Consider the following 17,161-nt stretch of genomic DNA (forward strand, 5'->3'; position numbering starts at 1 on the left):
ATTTTTGTACGGCAATAAATAATCTTGGAATTGCGACGGAGACTCAAACTGTACTAAAAAACTCAAACACACGTGTTGCCTTCAAAACGTTATGTTTCGTTTTTTTTTTGTCTCGTATTATATGCTTGTATTGTATACACATGAGAGTAACTTCATGTTGTGGTTCTCTCACGCTAAGAGAAAACCAGTATATTTGCTATATTAAGTAAAGTTTCATTAATTTTATGAAACCGTCCCTATATGTTATTAAAAAATTCATAATTTCATAACAAGTATTTACGAAAACAATATATTATTTAGGTGTACACATTTTTTATGCAAAAGTCCATAAATTTATAAAAAATGTACAAATTTATGTACAAATTCATATTTTATTTATATTTAAACTTCTTCGAATATTTTGATAACAAAAACATTTTCTACTCTATGTTGATCGTAAATCATTTTCCATCCATACTCGTATTGTGTCAAATGGCCAAATCTCTATCCCATTGAGCCAATGTATGTGGTTAGTCAAACTTCCGATACTATCGATCTCAATAAACTTAATGACAAATAGACTTAATCTATTTTGATTTTCTATGTGTACACACATTGATGGTTTGCAGAGATCACTTTCCCTTGATCAGCGGTCAGAAAAAAACAAACTTTTTGTCTCCGGAGGGGCAAAAAGGCCATGTTAACCAAATCAATATAAAATCAAGTGTTTGTTTCTATCTCTTTCTCTTTCTTACTCTCTAATCAGAGAAAACAGATCAATAGCTATAATGGCCACAACTAAATGGTCAAGATCAAAGATATTAAGAGTTTAACCTTTAGTTCATTGCCGGTAGTCTTCAGTGTCTGATATGAAGAGATCTGTTAACGGTTTAAAGAAAACAATGAGTGTGTTTTTTTGAAAGCATTACATTATCCGTCCGTCCGTCCATCTGTCATCGTTTTTGCTCTATCTTGTTCGTTACATTTTACCAAGAACAATGACTTGGCATTCAAAATGTTTTGACAACTTTTGAATGGATCAAAAATATAATTTCAAATTGCTAGAAATTAAGTCAAATGGACTGTGAGCGTTTCTGGGTATTCTTGCCATCGAAAGAAGATACCTGTAAGGTTTGTGGTAGACGCAGCAGCAGCAGACACTGACACTTTGTCATCATAATCAATACCCAAATTTTTACATGCTACCGGCCATTCTATTTAAGACAGTCTTCTTCAACATTGTGATTATCGCCTTCTTCATCAACATAACGACAGCTTCTTCTGCGCGTTCAACGTTAACAAGCAAAGGTTTTTGGTATTTTTTTTACATTTGTTATGGGCTCTGCTGCCAGCTGGGTTTACAAAAACCTTTCTTTCAGTCTCCAGCAAATGGCTGGCTGTTCGCTGACTGATCGAGAGCATTGGCTTGAAGACGAAACTTTTAAGAGTATTACTACAGTGCAAGATTCGGTAAAGGTTGAACGTGTTTTCTTGACGTGGTCTAGCATCGTCACTTGGATTACTCGATCATATGCTAGAAAAATGCATTTCCTACACATGTGTTTTCAACTCAAAGTAGTGTTGTTGTTCTTGCTCATCAAACTCACCCTATGTTCGGCTTTCGGTCACAAGATAACACTCATGAAGAATAGTTTTCGTTATTTACAAGAGAACATGCTTCGTAATAGCATGAATCGGGCCAAAATCAATTACGACATCATTTTCGAATGCCGTTCGAAGTAAGTGTTTAAGTGAATGTTTGTGAGAGAAAGAGAGTGTGATGCTGAGAGCTATTACAATGAGTATAATCAGTAATGAGATATTATTTTATTGCCAATCAAATTAGTTTTCAATTAAAATTTACTCTTACCTTTATTGTGCATATAAAATCAGAAGCCATTGTGGAACTAAAAGAAAAAAAAAAACAAATGCAATGCTTGAAAGTGTTTTAATATTGAATGTGATGAAACATATATTAATTTAAATAGAAAATAACAACAAAAACCAATATGTTTGCCATGTGGAGAGCAAACATTGAAATTCCATTTTAATGTAAAGATCAATAAAATTGTCTCACAGGTGAAAAAATAAACTAAACTAAACAACATTTAGTTGCCTAAATTGTTAAACAAGAAAAACACATGGAACTATTGGGGAATTATAATTTATTTCAAAATATTATAAATATTTAAAATAATTTAAATTAAAGTTTCTGAAATCTATTTTAAATGAAATAACATAAAAATTTATTCGTTTATTGGATTTTCTACTAAAAAAAATCCAACTAAACTTTTTAGCACCCCATGAAAAGCAAACCCAAACTCACAATCCATTACATACCAACATAAACTATAAAATTTTTGTAAACCAACGAATTTTATGTTGTTTCGAGAGATATTTGGTGTTTATTTGCTTTTCACTTTCTATAACACGTAAACACATTCGTATGTAATTAATGGTATATTTATGAACTTATATAATTGGAGTAATTTACTTCATATTTATTGGAGAATAGTGAGCATTTTAAGCACGCCATACTCATAATTCGGGCAAATGCAGTATTTAGAGTTTATGCGAAATAACTGAAAGCAAATTCATAATAAACAAGTAAATATGGACTTATGATCGGCCGGGCCGAATCTTAAATACCCACCGCCATAAATCAAATAATATAAAAGTTTCATTTTGAAAACTCTTCGTCAGGTTACCTGAAAATATATAGAATTTCAGGGGGATTTTATGAGCAAACATATATACCAAAATAGAAATCGGGAGACTTAACATATGGGGCCTATATCAAAACATGGACCGATCTACACCATATTCGCTACATTTATTTGCAGACCTAAAATACGTCTAAATTTTGAATTTAATGTAAATCGGATAAAAATGGCCGTGTCTACATGCCCAAGGTCAAATCGGGAGATCGGTCTACATGGGGGTATATCAATTTATTATTTACCCAAGATGCCTCTAGACTTAGAAATTCAGGCAAATAGGATAAAAATTGGGATGTATGTTATAGCCGCTCAAGATCCCAACTCGGAGTGTCGGTTAGTATATAGCTCCCATACTAATCGACAAAAATACTATCGTAAGGCTATTTCATATCCTTAACATAACTTTTGCTTAACATAGAAGATGCATTTCTCTGATATACATTTTTATACCCTCCACCATAGGATGGGGGGTATATTAACTTTGTCATTTCGTTTGTAACACATCGAAATATTGCTCTAAGATTCCATAAAGTATATATATTCTGGGTCGTGGTGAAATTCTGAGTCGATCTGAGCATGTCCGTCCGTCCGTCCGTCCGTCTGTTGAAATCACGCTAACTTCCGAACGAAACAAGCTATCGACTTGAAACTTGGCACAAGTAGTTGTTATTGATGTAGGTCGGATGGTATTACGTATAGCCCCCATATAAACGGACCCCCAAATTTGGCTTGCGATGCCTCTAAGAGAAGCAAATTTCATCCGATCCGGCTGAAATTTGGTACATGGTGTTAGTATATGGTTTCTAACAACCATGCAAAAATTGGTTCACATCGGTCCATAATTAGATATAGCCCCCATATAAACAGATCACCCGATTTGGCTTGCAGAGCCTCTAAGAGAAGTAAGTTTCACCCGATCCGGCTGAAATTTGGTACATGGTGTTAGTATATGGTCTCTAACAACCATGCAAAAATTGGTTCACATCGGTCTATAATTATATATAGCCCCCATATAAACCGATCCCCCGATTTGGCTTGCGGAGCCTCTAAGAGAAGTAAATTTCATCCGATCCGGCTGAAATATGGTACATGATGTTAGTATATGGTCTCTAACAACCATGCAAAAATTGGTTCACATCGGTCCATAATTATATATAGCCCCCATATAAACCGATCCCCCGATTTGGCTTGCGTAGCCTCTAAGAGAAGAAAATTCCATCCGATCCGGCTGAAATATGGTACATGATGTTAGTATATGGTCTCTAACAACCATGCAAAAATTGGTTCACATCGGTCCATAATTATATATAGCCCCCATATAAACCGATCCCCCGATTTGGCTTGCATAGCCTCTAAGAGAAGAAAATTCCATCCGACCCGGCTGAAATTTGAAATTTGTTAGTATATGGTCTCTAACAACCATGCAAAAATTGGTCCATATCGGTCCATAATTGTATATAGCCCCCATATAAACCGATCACCAGATTTGAACTCCGGAGCCTCTTGGAAGACCAAAATTCACCTGATTCAGTTGAAATTTGGTACGTGATGTTAATATATGGCCTCAAACAATCATGCAAAAAAATTGGTCGATATCGGTCCATAATTATATATAGGCACCATATAAACCGATCCCCAGATTTGACCTCCGGAGCACCTTAGAAGAGCAAAATTGTTCCCATTCGGTTGAAATTTGGTACGTGATGTTAGTATATGGTATCCAACAACCATACAGGAATGGGTTCCTATCAGTTCATAATTATTTATAGCTCCCATATAAACCGATCCCCAGATTTGACCTCCGGTGTCTTTTGGAGAAGCAAAATTCATCCGATCTGGTTGGAATTTGGTAAGTGGTGGTAGTATATGATATTTAACAACCATGTGAGTTGAAATTTGTGGATGACAGTCTTTCGTAGAAGTTTCTACGCAATCCATGGTGAAGGGTACATAAGAATCGGCCTGGCCGAACTTACGGCCGTATATACTTGTTTTTACTTTTCAACGAAGTCGTTTCGTCTTTATAGTTAGGTGAATTTACTTAAAAACATGTATCTTCAGGTATCAACTTGACTTTTATAATTGAGCAAAATTCTTAAAAATTTGTAAGATTGTCTTTAAATTTGTTGACTTTATGCATCTAGACTACAACCCAAAAAATCATTTTTATCTTAAAGCCGTTTTTATTTAAAATGTAGCACAATTTCTACTTGAAGTCGAGACTGAATTTGAAAATTAAAATTTTCATTTAAAGAATTTTGATAGCACGTGAAGAAAAAAGCTGAAAAGGCATACTTACTTCAATTGTCTTGCCTTCTTTGGCTCGGGTTCAATACCGGGTTCAATACATTAGTGTTCAATACATTAGTGTAAAGACAATTTTTTTGGAATACGGTATAATTTTTATTCAATGTATGGAGGTTTTTTTCAAAAAATATAAAACAAATCCATCGCAGGTCTTCCTGGAACTAAAGTACGATTGGATTTATAATTTCAGGCAAATCGGATAAAATTTTCGATGTCTACATACCCCAGAAATCATATCATGAAATCGATTAACCAATATAAGCCAAATTCGACACTGGTCATTTTGGTCCTACAATGAATTTCAATTCACATTTTCAGGCAAATCGAATGAAAATTGTAGAAAATATTTGGGGGCATAAGCTAAATTCGATACCGGTCTTTTAAGATCTGAAATACCTGTAGATTTCCATTTTCAGACTTTGTCATTGTCTGTAATTAAACAAGTGAGTAAAGTAGAAAGCCATGTGCGGCTAACTGTATGATACCCTAAATCACCCCTACTGAAGTAGTAAACATAAGCATCGATTCCTGATTCGACCGCACACCAAAAAAGTTTTTCAGCGGTGGATTATCCCATCTCAGTAATGCTGGTGACACTTCTGAGGGTTTCAAAGCTTCTCTAAGTGGTTTCACTGCAATGTGGAACGCCGTTCGGACTCGGCTATAAAAAGGAGGTCCCTTGTCATTGAGCTTAACATGGAATCGGGCAGTACTCAGTGATAAGAGAGAAGTTCACCAATGTGGTATCACAATGGGGCTGCCATCTAACCTAATATTGAGTCCATTATAAAACAAGTATATACAGCAGTAAGTTCGGCCGGGCCGAATCTTAAATACCCACCACCATGAATGAAATATAATAGTTAACTTTGAAAACTCTTCGTCGTGGCGGGTTACTTGATTATATATAGCATTTTAGGGGGTTTGATGACAAATCTTCTCCCAAGCAAATCAGTTCAACCAGTACGCTTCCCGAAAAAAAAATTTAAAGATTCTACCAATGAAGACCAGATCAGATTCTGGATTTATGAGAACCAATTTTGTTAGAGTTTTGGAGGATTCATAATCATATCGTGTTTATGATGAAATAACGCCTTGATTTGAAATCTTAAATTTGTAGATTTTTTCCGCAATTATGTAAATGAATACGATGAGTAAAATCTGGACATTTAACTTTCAGTTTCAAGCAATGCGGCTAGAAAATAAAGTCTCTAGACGCCCAAGAAGTATAATACTAATAGACTATAGATCGGTCTATATGGGGGTTATACCAAAAAACCTCAATTTCGGCACACATATTTGGGGTCCCAAAATACCTCTAGATTTCCAATTTCAGGCTAATCGGGTAATAAATTCAGTTTATAGAAGCCCAAGAATAAAAATCGGGAGATCGGTCTATATGGTGACTATACCAAAACATGGACCGATACGGACCATTTGCGACACACCTCTTTATAATCCCAAAATAACTCTAGATTTCCAATGTCAGGCAAATCGGATAGAAAATACAGTTTCTAGGCTATACCAAAACATGGACCGATGGGCACCATTTTCGGCAAACCTTTTTATGGATAAAAACTACGGTTTTTATAAGCCTTAGAACCCAAATCGGGAAATCGGTTTATATGGGGCTATATCAAAACTTGGACCGATGTAGCCCATCTTCGAACTTGACCTGCCTGCAAAAAAAAAACGAATCTGTGCCAAATTTCAGGACCATAGCTTCATTATTGAAGGCTGTAGCGTGATTACAACAGACGGACATGCTTACATCGTCTTAGAATTTCTCACTGATATATATATATATATATATATATATATATATATATATATATATATATATATATATATATATATATATATATATATATATATATATATATATATATATATATATATATATATATATATATATATATATATATATATATATATATATATATATATATATATATATATATATATATATAAAGAGGAAATCGCTCACTTAATGTGGGTAATGTATCTATGTTTGTGAAAATCGGGCATAATATTTATGTAAGAGCAATACATAAGTCTGAATAAGATCGATTATACATCTAAATTTTAAATTTCAGTAACATTGGTTAATAAATAAGTTTATTATGGCCAACATATATACATATATATATGTGGGATGATAGTTTGCAGGTTTGGTGGATACCACAAAAGGTTACCTTGTGCTAGATTTGGTTAATTAAAGAGGGCATTATGGCCAAAAATACCCTTATTAAGTCGAAAATTTTTAAAATCGAACGACACATATATATGAGAGCTATATCTAAATTTGATCCGATTTTTTCCAAATTTAATAGTGTTCGTCCTTGTGCCAAGAAAACACCGTGTACCAAATGTCATCGACTTCAGCTAATAAATGCGACCGGAATCCTGCGAAGAACAAATACATGGACAGACGGACGAACGGACACCCAGGTCTAGATCGATTCAGGAGCCCGCTTGCCAAAAATCTATCAAAAATTGTAGTTTTTTTACTTTTTGGCAGATTAGTAGAATTATCGATGTTTTGGTGGTTTTTGCAAAACATCCCCATGTAGGAGATACTTAAATTTTGTATAGAAATAAAATTTTGACACTCTTTCTTATTTAGAAATAACATTTTGACAAAATTTTCTATAGAAATAAACTTTTGAAAAAAATTTCTATAGAAATAAACTTTTGAGATGATTTAATTTGGTTATTTTATGTTAATTTCTTATGAAATTTACATAAGAGAATTATTCTTCCCAAATTTAACAATTTTTCACACCACTGTGCATCATCTTTTCGTAGTATAGTATTTGGTGTAGTATTACAAAAAGTACTTATTGATATATAGTTCACTTTGTCAAAAACGCATATAATTTTTTTTAAAGTAGATGAAAAAGTAGATTCCGTCCGTCCGAACCTATCCCAGTATTTACATAGTTATTCAGTTCATCTTCTTTGTATAGTAATCGGAATAGTTTCTTTTTTATTGTTATTTACTAAATCGAAGCCTTCTAATTCCATGATATATGTGTGAAATTCCTCAAAACTATCTATTATTGGTGACAAAGCCTATGTAAAGTATTTGACAAGCTTATACTAATTGCCATAATATATTTCGGGTACAGCAAACTGTTCTTGCGAAGAATTTGAGTGTGGAACATGAATCATATTATACATTTATCCCTTCGAAAAGAAGACACATTATAATTAAAACAAATAAAACTATTTTTGCAATTTTCTTTATAAACATTTTATATACAAAATTCAATTCATCTTATTTTCATTTCTCGATACAAGCTAATATACATATTTACAGAATTACGGTCTTAGTGGTTAACATACATATTATGCTAATAAAATGCTAAACAAGCGTAAATCCACAAACCGAAAATATTGAGATACTCTATAGTCATGCTATGATCATTTTTGGTAATTAAGAGAAACTGAAATCGTTCATTAATGTCATGATATACGATTTTGCTTATTTGTTGAGATGCATTCAAATATCGTAAATCAAATTGAGCAAAAATATAATAAGGTAATAAAATTTTGTGAATTTAGTATAGACATTGAGAAAAACTGATATTTATTATACTCAACACCATAGAATGATGGCATAATAAGTTTGCCATTTCATGTGTAACACCCCGAAATAACTATATCTAACTAACGACTACTCGTATATAAAGCACTAATTGATTTTTAAACTGAGAGACTATTTGTTAAAGAAAAAATTTAAATAGAAATAGAGTTTTGACAAAATATTCTATAGAATATTCTACACAAATAAATTGTTGATAAAATGTTGTACAAAAAAATGGCAAAATTTTCTATGGAAATAAAATTTGGCAAAATTTTCTATAAAAATAAAATTTTGACAAAATATTCTACAAAAAAAATTTTCTATAGAAATAAAACTTTGACAAAATTTTCTATAGAAATAAAATTTTGGCAAAATTTTTTATCGAAATAAAAATTTGTCAACGTTTTATATAGAAATAAAATTTTACAAAATTTTTAAATATTGAAAAAATTTTGTATACAAATAAAATTTTGTATAGAAATAACATTTTGACAAAATTTTATATAGAAAAAACATTTTGCCAAAATTTTGTATAGAAATAAAATTTTGACGAAATTGTCTATCGCAATAAAATTTTGACGAAATTATCTATAGAAATAAAATTTTGATAAAATTTTCTACAGAAATATAATTTTGGCAAAATTTTGTATAGTATACAATTTTGACAAAATTTTCTATAGCAATAAAACAAAAAATTTTCTATCGAAATAAAATATTGAGAAAATTTTCTATAAAAATAAAATTTTTATAGGAATAATTTTTGGCAAAATTTTGTTTAGAAATAAAATTTTGACAAAATTTTCTAATTCAATAAAATTTTGACAAAAGTTTGTATAGAAATAAAATTTTGAAAAAACAAAAATATACAAATAAAATTTTGATTAAATTTTCTATAGGAATAACTTTTTGACAAAATTTTGTTAAGAAATAAAATTTTGACAAAAGTTTGTATAGAAATAAAATTTTGAAAGAATTTTCTATATAAACAAAATGTTGACAAAAGTTTGTATAGAAATAAAACTTTGAAAGAATTTTGTATACAGATAAAATTTTGTATAGAAATAAAATTTTGACAAAGTTTTTATAGAAAGGAAATTTTGACGCAATTCAAAATTTTCTATAGGAATAAATTTTTGTTGTTGTTTTTATTGCAGCTTAAAACCATACATTGACTAAACTACAAGTGTAGCTTAACCAACAGAGGAAAAGAATGTTTGTCAAATTTATTTTTGACAAAATTTTGTTAAGAAATAAAATTTTGACAAAAGTTTGTATAGAAATAAAATTTTGACAAAAGTTTGTATAGAAATAAAATTTTTAAATAATTTTCTATATAAACAAAATGTTGGCAAAAGTTTGTATAGAAATAAAACTTTGAAAGAATTTTGTATGCAGATAAAATTTTGTATAGAAATAAAATTTTGACAAAATTTTTTATAGAAATAAAATTTTGACAAAGTTTCTACAGAAAGAAAATTTTGACACAATTCTCTAGGCAATAAAATTTTGACGAAATTATCTATAGAAATAAATTTTTGGCAAAATTTTGTATAGGAATACAATTTTGACAAAATTTTGTATAGAAATACAATTTTGACAAAATTTGCTATAGAAATAAAATTTTACAAAATATTCTGTCGAAATAAAATTTTTGCAAAGCTTTCTATAGAAATACAATTTTGACGAAATTTTCTATTAGAAATAAAATTTTGACAAAATTTTCTATAGAAATAAAATTTTACAAAATTTTCTATAGAAATAAAACTTTGACAAAAATTTTCTATAGAAATAAAATGTTGGCAACATTTTCTATAGAAATAAAATGTTGGCAACATTTTCTATCGAAATAAAATATTGTCAAAATTTTCTATAGAAATACAATTTTACAAAATTTTATTTCGATAGAAAATTTTGACAAAATTTTCTATAGGAATTTTTTGAAAATTTTCTATATAAATAAAATTTTTACAAAAGTTTGTATAGAAATAAAATTTTGTATATAAATAAAATTTTGTATAGAAATAAAATTTTGACAAAATTTCTATAGAAATAAAATTTTGACAAAATTTTCTATAGAAATAAAATTTTGACAAAATTATCTATAGAAATAAAATTTTGACAAAATTTTTCTATAGAAATAAAATTTTGACAAAATTTTCTATAGTAATAAAATTTTGACAAATTTTCTATAGAAATAAAACTTTAGCAAAATTTTTAATAAAAATAAAATTTTGACAAACATTTTGACGAATGTATCTATAGAAAAAAATTGGAGAAAATTTTCTATACAAATAAAAATTCTATAGAAATAGAATTTTGAGAAAAATTTCTACAGGAGTAATAGGCTGACATAATTTTCCATAGAAATAAATTTTTGACACAATTTTCTATAGAAATAAAATTTTGACAAAAAATTCTATAGAAATAAAATTTTTACAAAAAATTCTATAGAAATAAATTTTTTACAAAATTTTCTTTAGAAATGAAATTTTGACAAAATGTTTTATCGAAATAAATTTTTCGCAAAATTTTCTATCAAAATAAAATATTGAGAAAATTTTCTATAGAAATAAAGTTTTGACAAAATTTTGTATAGAAATAAAATTTTGACAAAATTTTCTAAAGGAATAAATTTTTGCCAAAATTTTGTATAGAAATAAAATTTTGAAAAAATTTTGTAAACAAATAAAATTTTGTATAGAAATAACATTTTAAAAAAATTTTTATTGAGTATAGTTGAGTCTTGGATTCTCCAATTTATATTCATGAGACAATGGTATTTCAGAAAATAGTACGGAAACATAAAACAAAAAAGTACAAAACAATTCAATAAATAAGAATAGAATAAAGTGTTGATAAAAAATGAAATGCAAGAGAAGACAAAAATTATTTGGCAGTTACGGCTTCCTTTTCAGAGCCTCCATTCTGGGCTTGTTTTAAGGATTAGGCGTCCGGTTGTTTAACATTCAAATGAGCTGGACCTGTTTGTTGAATCTGCACAATGCGTTCGTTCGTTAGAGCCTTATTTGGTGGAGGTGGAGCATTTACAGTCAGTACTCCGTCCGACGAAATGGTCGAGTGTACGTCTTTGGCATCGTAGTCCTTGGGTAGGGTGTACTTACGCACAAAATGGCGTTGTATCATACCATGTTCATCTTCTCGCTCCTCATGTTTGCCTTCAACAATAACCATGTTGTCAACCGTCTTCACAGTCAATTCACTTGGTTTGAATTGAGACACATCCATGCACACTTGGAAACCGTCTTTACCCACAGTTGGTATTAGGCTCGTACATGAATCGTTTCTTTCACGATGTTGCCGGCGTTTGCTTAGTGCGTATGGTGAGTAAAGGGGTCGGCGCGCATAATGGCTCCATCTGGGACGATGAAAAATGTCCACAGGATTGATGCCCAATGCAAAATCATCATCCAAGAATCGATCCCATTCATCCATAGCACGATGTTCAGTATCCATATCACGAGCCAAATGCATTAATATCGGAACCAGCGACATGTTAAAGTTTTCAGTTTCTTTTGTATAAAAATTTAAAAAAGTTAACTGCTGTAAGCACACCGACGCGCACAAGTTCAATTTTTGCACTCAAAAATTGAACTTGTCAAAATTTCTTTAGAAATTAAATTTTGACGAAATTGTCTATGGCAATAAAATTTTGATGAAATTATCTATAGAAATAAAACTTTGACAAAAATTTTCTATCGAAATAAAATTTTGGTAAAATTTTCTTTAGAAATACAATTTAAAAAAAAAAAAAATTTTCGATAGAAAATTTTGACAAAATTTTCTATAAGGATAAAATTTTGGGAAGAATTTATTTCGATAGAAAATTTTGACAAATTTTTTTTATAGAAATAGAATTTTGACAACAAATTTTATAGAAATAAAATTTTGACAAAATTTGCTATAGAAATAAAATTTTTACAAAACTTTCTATAGAAATAAATTTTTTACAAAGTTTCCTGTAGAAATAAAATTTTGACAAAGTTTTCTGTAGAAATAAAATTTTGACAAAGTTTTCTGTAGAAATAAAATTTTGACAAAATTTTCTATAGAAATAAAATTTTGACAAAATTTTCTATAGAAATAAAATTTTGACAAAATTTTCTATAGAAATAAAATTTTGACAAAATTTTCTATAGAAATAAAATTGTACTAAATTTTCTATTTGACAAAATTTTCTAGAGAAATAAAGTTTTGATAAAATTTTCTACCGAAATAAAAGGTTGAGAAAATTTTCTAAAAAAAAAAATAAAATTTTTACAAAATTTTCTGTAGAAATAAAATGTTGACAAAGTATTTTGTATAAAGTATTTATGCATAAAATATATATTAAACTAAATAAACCAATTTGTGAGAATTCGTACGTTTTACTTATATTTCTTTCTTTTATAGCTCTGATACACCCCGTAAAGGAGATACAACATTCATTCTACAAATGGGAGATTTAAGGGGATTTCATCGATTGGACCCAACTAAAAAATTGGCATTTTTCTTACATGGATGGAACGATGAAGGCAGTAAAGAATGGGTACACGATATGTTGTTTAGTATGTTTCGGAGGCAATGACAAATTAGCATAATGAAATGAGGCACAATTTATCTTTTGCTTTGCAGGTTGGACCCGATATAAACCCAACTATAGCGTTTGTGTGGTGGATTGGGGTCATCTATCTCAGATGGACTATAAGACGGCATCAATGTCTATATTCGATGTAGGTCTAACTGTTGCAGCTATAACAGAATTTCTAGAAGGTCTGTGGCCTAATCATATTACAAGACGAAATGTTACTATAGCTGGTTATAGCCTAGGAGCTCATGCAGCCGGTTATGCTGGAGCAGCTTTAAATGGTGAAATAGAACAAATTATTGGATTAGATCCAGCGGGACCATTATTTACACTACCCGCTGTAGTATCAGCGGAATTTCGGCTAGATCCCACAGATGCTAGATATGTTCAGGTCTTGCATACATCCAGTGGTACACTGGGCGCTAATATAAAATTGGGTCATGCTGATTTTTATCCAAATGGAGGAACAGCACCTCAGAAGAATTGTAATTCTTTCCTACAACTGACTGATTTTTCAAACACAAGTAAGTAAGCCTGGAGGAGGAACCTAAACATGTTGCAAGAGAATAATGTTATTTTCTCGTAAAAACATGTAACATGTTTGTCGCAACCATGTCTATATTTAGAAAAATTTTATCATATTTCGGCAAGCATGAATATGTTTTCCGAGAGAAAGGTTCCATATTTCCCTAGATTTTCTTTACCTATAATAATCCGTTCTCTTTTTCAGATCCCATTGCTTGTAGTCATTCGACTGCTGCTGTATTCTTTAAACAATCCATGAATCCTGCTTATCCCTTTATTGGCTACCACTGTGATAGCTATAGAAGTTTTAGCAATGGTCATTGTTCCGGTAATCGCTATGGCCGTTTTGGAGTTCACTCACAGCGAAAGAAACGTGGCGATTTTTATTTTGATACCCTATCACATAAACCATATGTTCTGCCGCCTTTTCAGCAAGAGTGGTCATCTGTGTTAGGGTTTACTAGAAAACGTGCTGGATGAAGATGTGATATAGTAGTATTATATTTTAGTATATTAGTATTATCTTTATTTATGTGACCAATAAATTGAAAAAAACTAAAGCAGAATATTAGATCTTGTTTTTTCTATAGGTTCAAGAAGTCTAACTAATTTCTATGGAAGTTATATGAAATCATGAATGTATACAAAATTTTGCCTATCTCTGGCCAAAATTAGCTCTAGATTTTAAAAATTCTAATCGGAGGATTGGACTATACGATAGCTATTTCAAAACATGGACCGATTCATTGCAAATTCGGAATTTCTCTTTAAAAACAAAAAAATAGCTCTAAATTTCAATCAAATATGATAACAATAGCGAAGCCTTTATGCTCGAGAAATCAAATCAAGAGATGAATTTATATTTCGGAATGGGGCAACCTTAGTGTTGGAATCTACCAACTGACAGCTCTTCACGATAGAGCTGTCAGCTGGTAGATTCCAACACTAAGGTTGTCCAAAATTTGCTCGAAATTTTTAAAGTTATATGTAACTTTTGTTGTTTACATCAACTTAAAAGGTTCATCTCCCCCAACAAACTGGATTTAAATCGTGAACATTTTTGTATTTTTTTATACCCTCCACCATTAACTTTGTCATTCCGCTTGTAACACATCGAAATATTGCTAAAGACACCATAAAGTATATATATTCTGGGTCGTGGTGAAATTCTGAGTAGATCTGAGCATGTCCGTCGGTCCGTCCGTCCGTCCGTCTGTTGAAATCACGCTAAATTCCAAACGAAACAATATATCGACTTGAAACTAGGCACAAGTAGTTGTTATTGATGTAGGTCGGATGGTATTGCAAATGGGCCATATCGGTCCACTTTTACGTATAGCCCCAATATAAACGGACCCCCAAATTTGGCTTGCGAGGCCTCTAAGAGAAGCAAATTTCATCCGATCCGGCTGAAACTTCGTACATGGTGTTATGGTCTCTAACCACCATGCAAAAATTGGTTCACATCAATCCATAATTATATATAGCCCCCATATAAACCGATCTCCCGATTTGGCTTGTGGAGCCTCTAAGAGAAGCAAATTTCATCCGATCCGGCTGAAATTTGGTACATGGTGTTAGTATATGGTCTCTAACAACCATGCAAAAATTGGTCCACATCGGTCTTTAATTATACATAGCCCCCATATAAACCGATCCCCAGATTTGAACTCCGGAACCACTTAGAGGAGCACAATTCATCCGATCCGGTTGGAATTTGGTACGTGGTGTTAGTATATGGTCTCTAACAACCATGCAAAAATTGGTCCATATCGGTCCATAATTATATATAGCCCCCATATAAACCGATTCCCAGATTTGGTTTGCGGAACCTCTAAGAGAAGCAAATTTCATCCGATCCGGCTGAAATTTGGTACATGGTATTAATATATGGTCTCAAATAACCATTCAAAAATTTGTTCATATCAGTCCATAATTATATATAGCCCCCATATAAAACGATCCCCAAATTTGAACTCCGGAGCCTTTTGGACGAGCAAAATTCATCCGATCCGATTGAAACATGCAACGTGGTGTTAGTATATGGCCGCTAATAACCATACCAAAATTGGTCCATATCGATCTATAGTTATATATAGCCGATCCCCAATCACACAAATATTGGTCCATATCGGTTCATAATCATGGTTGCCACTCGAGCCAAAAATAATCTATCAAAATTTTATTTCTATAGAAAATTTTGTCAAAATTTTATTTCTATAGAAAATTTTGTCAAAATTTTATTTCTATAGAAAATTTTGTCAAAATTTTAATTCTATAGAGAATGTTGTCAAAGTTTTAAATCTTTTGAAAATTTTGACAAAATTTTATTTCTATAGAAAATTTTGTTAAAATCGTATTTCTATAGAAAATTTTGTCCAAATTGTATTTCTATAGAAAATGTTGTCAAAATATTATTTCTATAGAAACTTTTGCCAAAATTTTATTTCTATAGAAAATTTTGTCAAACTTAATTATAAACGTATTTAATCGGCCTTTTTAAGTTTAATATATACCACGTATGGACTACGTGGTTTATATAACGGTATTAGGAAGTTCTAAAATACCGTGCCATCGGCAAGTGTTACCGCAACCCAAGTAATTCGATTGTGGATGACAGTCTTCAGTAGAAGTTTCTACGCAATCCATGGTGGAGGTTACATAAGCTTCGGCCTGGCCGAACTTATGGCCGTATACACTTATTTGTATTTGTTTTTTTTTTTCAACTTGCCCATGGATGGATTAACTCAACAACAGTACATCGACGAACTTAATTAAATTTTTGAACGATAAAGCTCCATCAAATACTAGTGTGCCGTCAAAAAATTTTATTCACGTTGGATTCCATACAATTCATTCACTCGAATATAACAGGTTGGCTGATAAGTCCCCGGTCTAACAAAGAAAAACACATTTTTTTTGTCAAAATTCGTTTTTATTATTCAACATATGTCCCTTCAAGAGCTATACAACGATTATAACGACCTTCCAATTTTTTGATACCATTTTGGTAGTACTCCTTCGGTTTTGCCTCAAAATAGGCCTCAGTTTTGGCGATCATTGCAGCAAAAATTTTTCCCTGCGAGCATCCTTTTGAGGTCTGAGAACAAGAAAAGGTCGCTGGGTGCCAGATCTGGTGATTACGGTGGGTGGGGAAGCATTTCTAAGCCCAATTCATGAATTTTTGCCATCGTTCTCAATGACTTGTGGCACGGTGCGCTGTCTTGGTGGAACAACACTTTTTTTTTCTTCATATGGGGCCGTTTTGCCGCGATTTCGACCTTCAAACGCTCCAATAACTTCATATAATAGTCACTGTTGATAGTTTTTTTCCCTTCTCAAGATAATCGATAAAAAATATTCCATGCGCATCCCAAAAAACGGAGGCCATTACTTTGCCAGCGGACTTTTGAGTCTTTCCACGCTTCGGAGACGGTTCACCGGTCGCTGTCCTCT

The 17,161-nt window shown here is 31.3% G+C and overlaps 2 protein-coding genes across 2 annotated transcripts; one reads left to right on the forward strand and one right to left on the reverse strand.

Moving 5' to 3' along the window:
* The first annotated feature begins 850 nt into the window (after nucleotides 1-850).
* LOC142228072 (pancreatic lipase-related protein 2) lies at nucleotides 851-14,231 on the forward strand. The gene is made up of 4 exons (XM_075298377.1): nucleotides 851-1,718; nucleotides 13,006-13,160; nucleotides 13,228-13,704; nucleotides 13,911-14,231. Exons 1-4 carry the CDS (start codon nucleotides 1,315-1,317, stop codon nucleotides 14,183-14,185), a joined length of 1,311 nt encoding a protein of 436 aa, XP_075154492.1. The 5' UTR covers nucleotides 851-1,314; the 3' UTR covers nucleotides 14,186-14,231.
* On the reverse strand, nucleotides 11,305-12,204 carry LOC142228074 (heat shock protein 27-like). The gene has a single exon (XM_075298379.1). It carries the CDS (start codon nucleotides 12,106-12,108, stop codon nucleotides 11,539-11,541), a length of 570 nt encoding a protein of 189 aa, XP_075154494.1. The 5' UTR covers nucleotides 12,109-12,204; the 3' UTR covers nucleotides 11,305-11,538.
* Nucleotides 14,232-17,161: the final 2,930 nt, after the last annotated feature.

This window comes from Haematobia irritans, chromosome 3, assembly GCF_050003625.1.
Source record: "Haematobia irritans isolate KBUSLIRL chromosome 3, ASM5000362v1, whole genome shotgun sequence".
NCBI classification, from domain to species: domain Eukaryota; kingdom Metazoa; phylum Arthropoda; class Insecta; order Diptera; family Muscidae; genus Haematobia; species Haematobia irritans.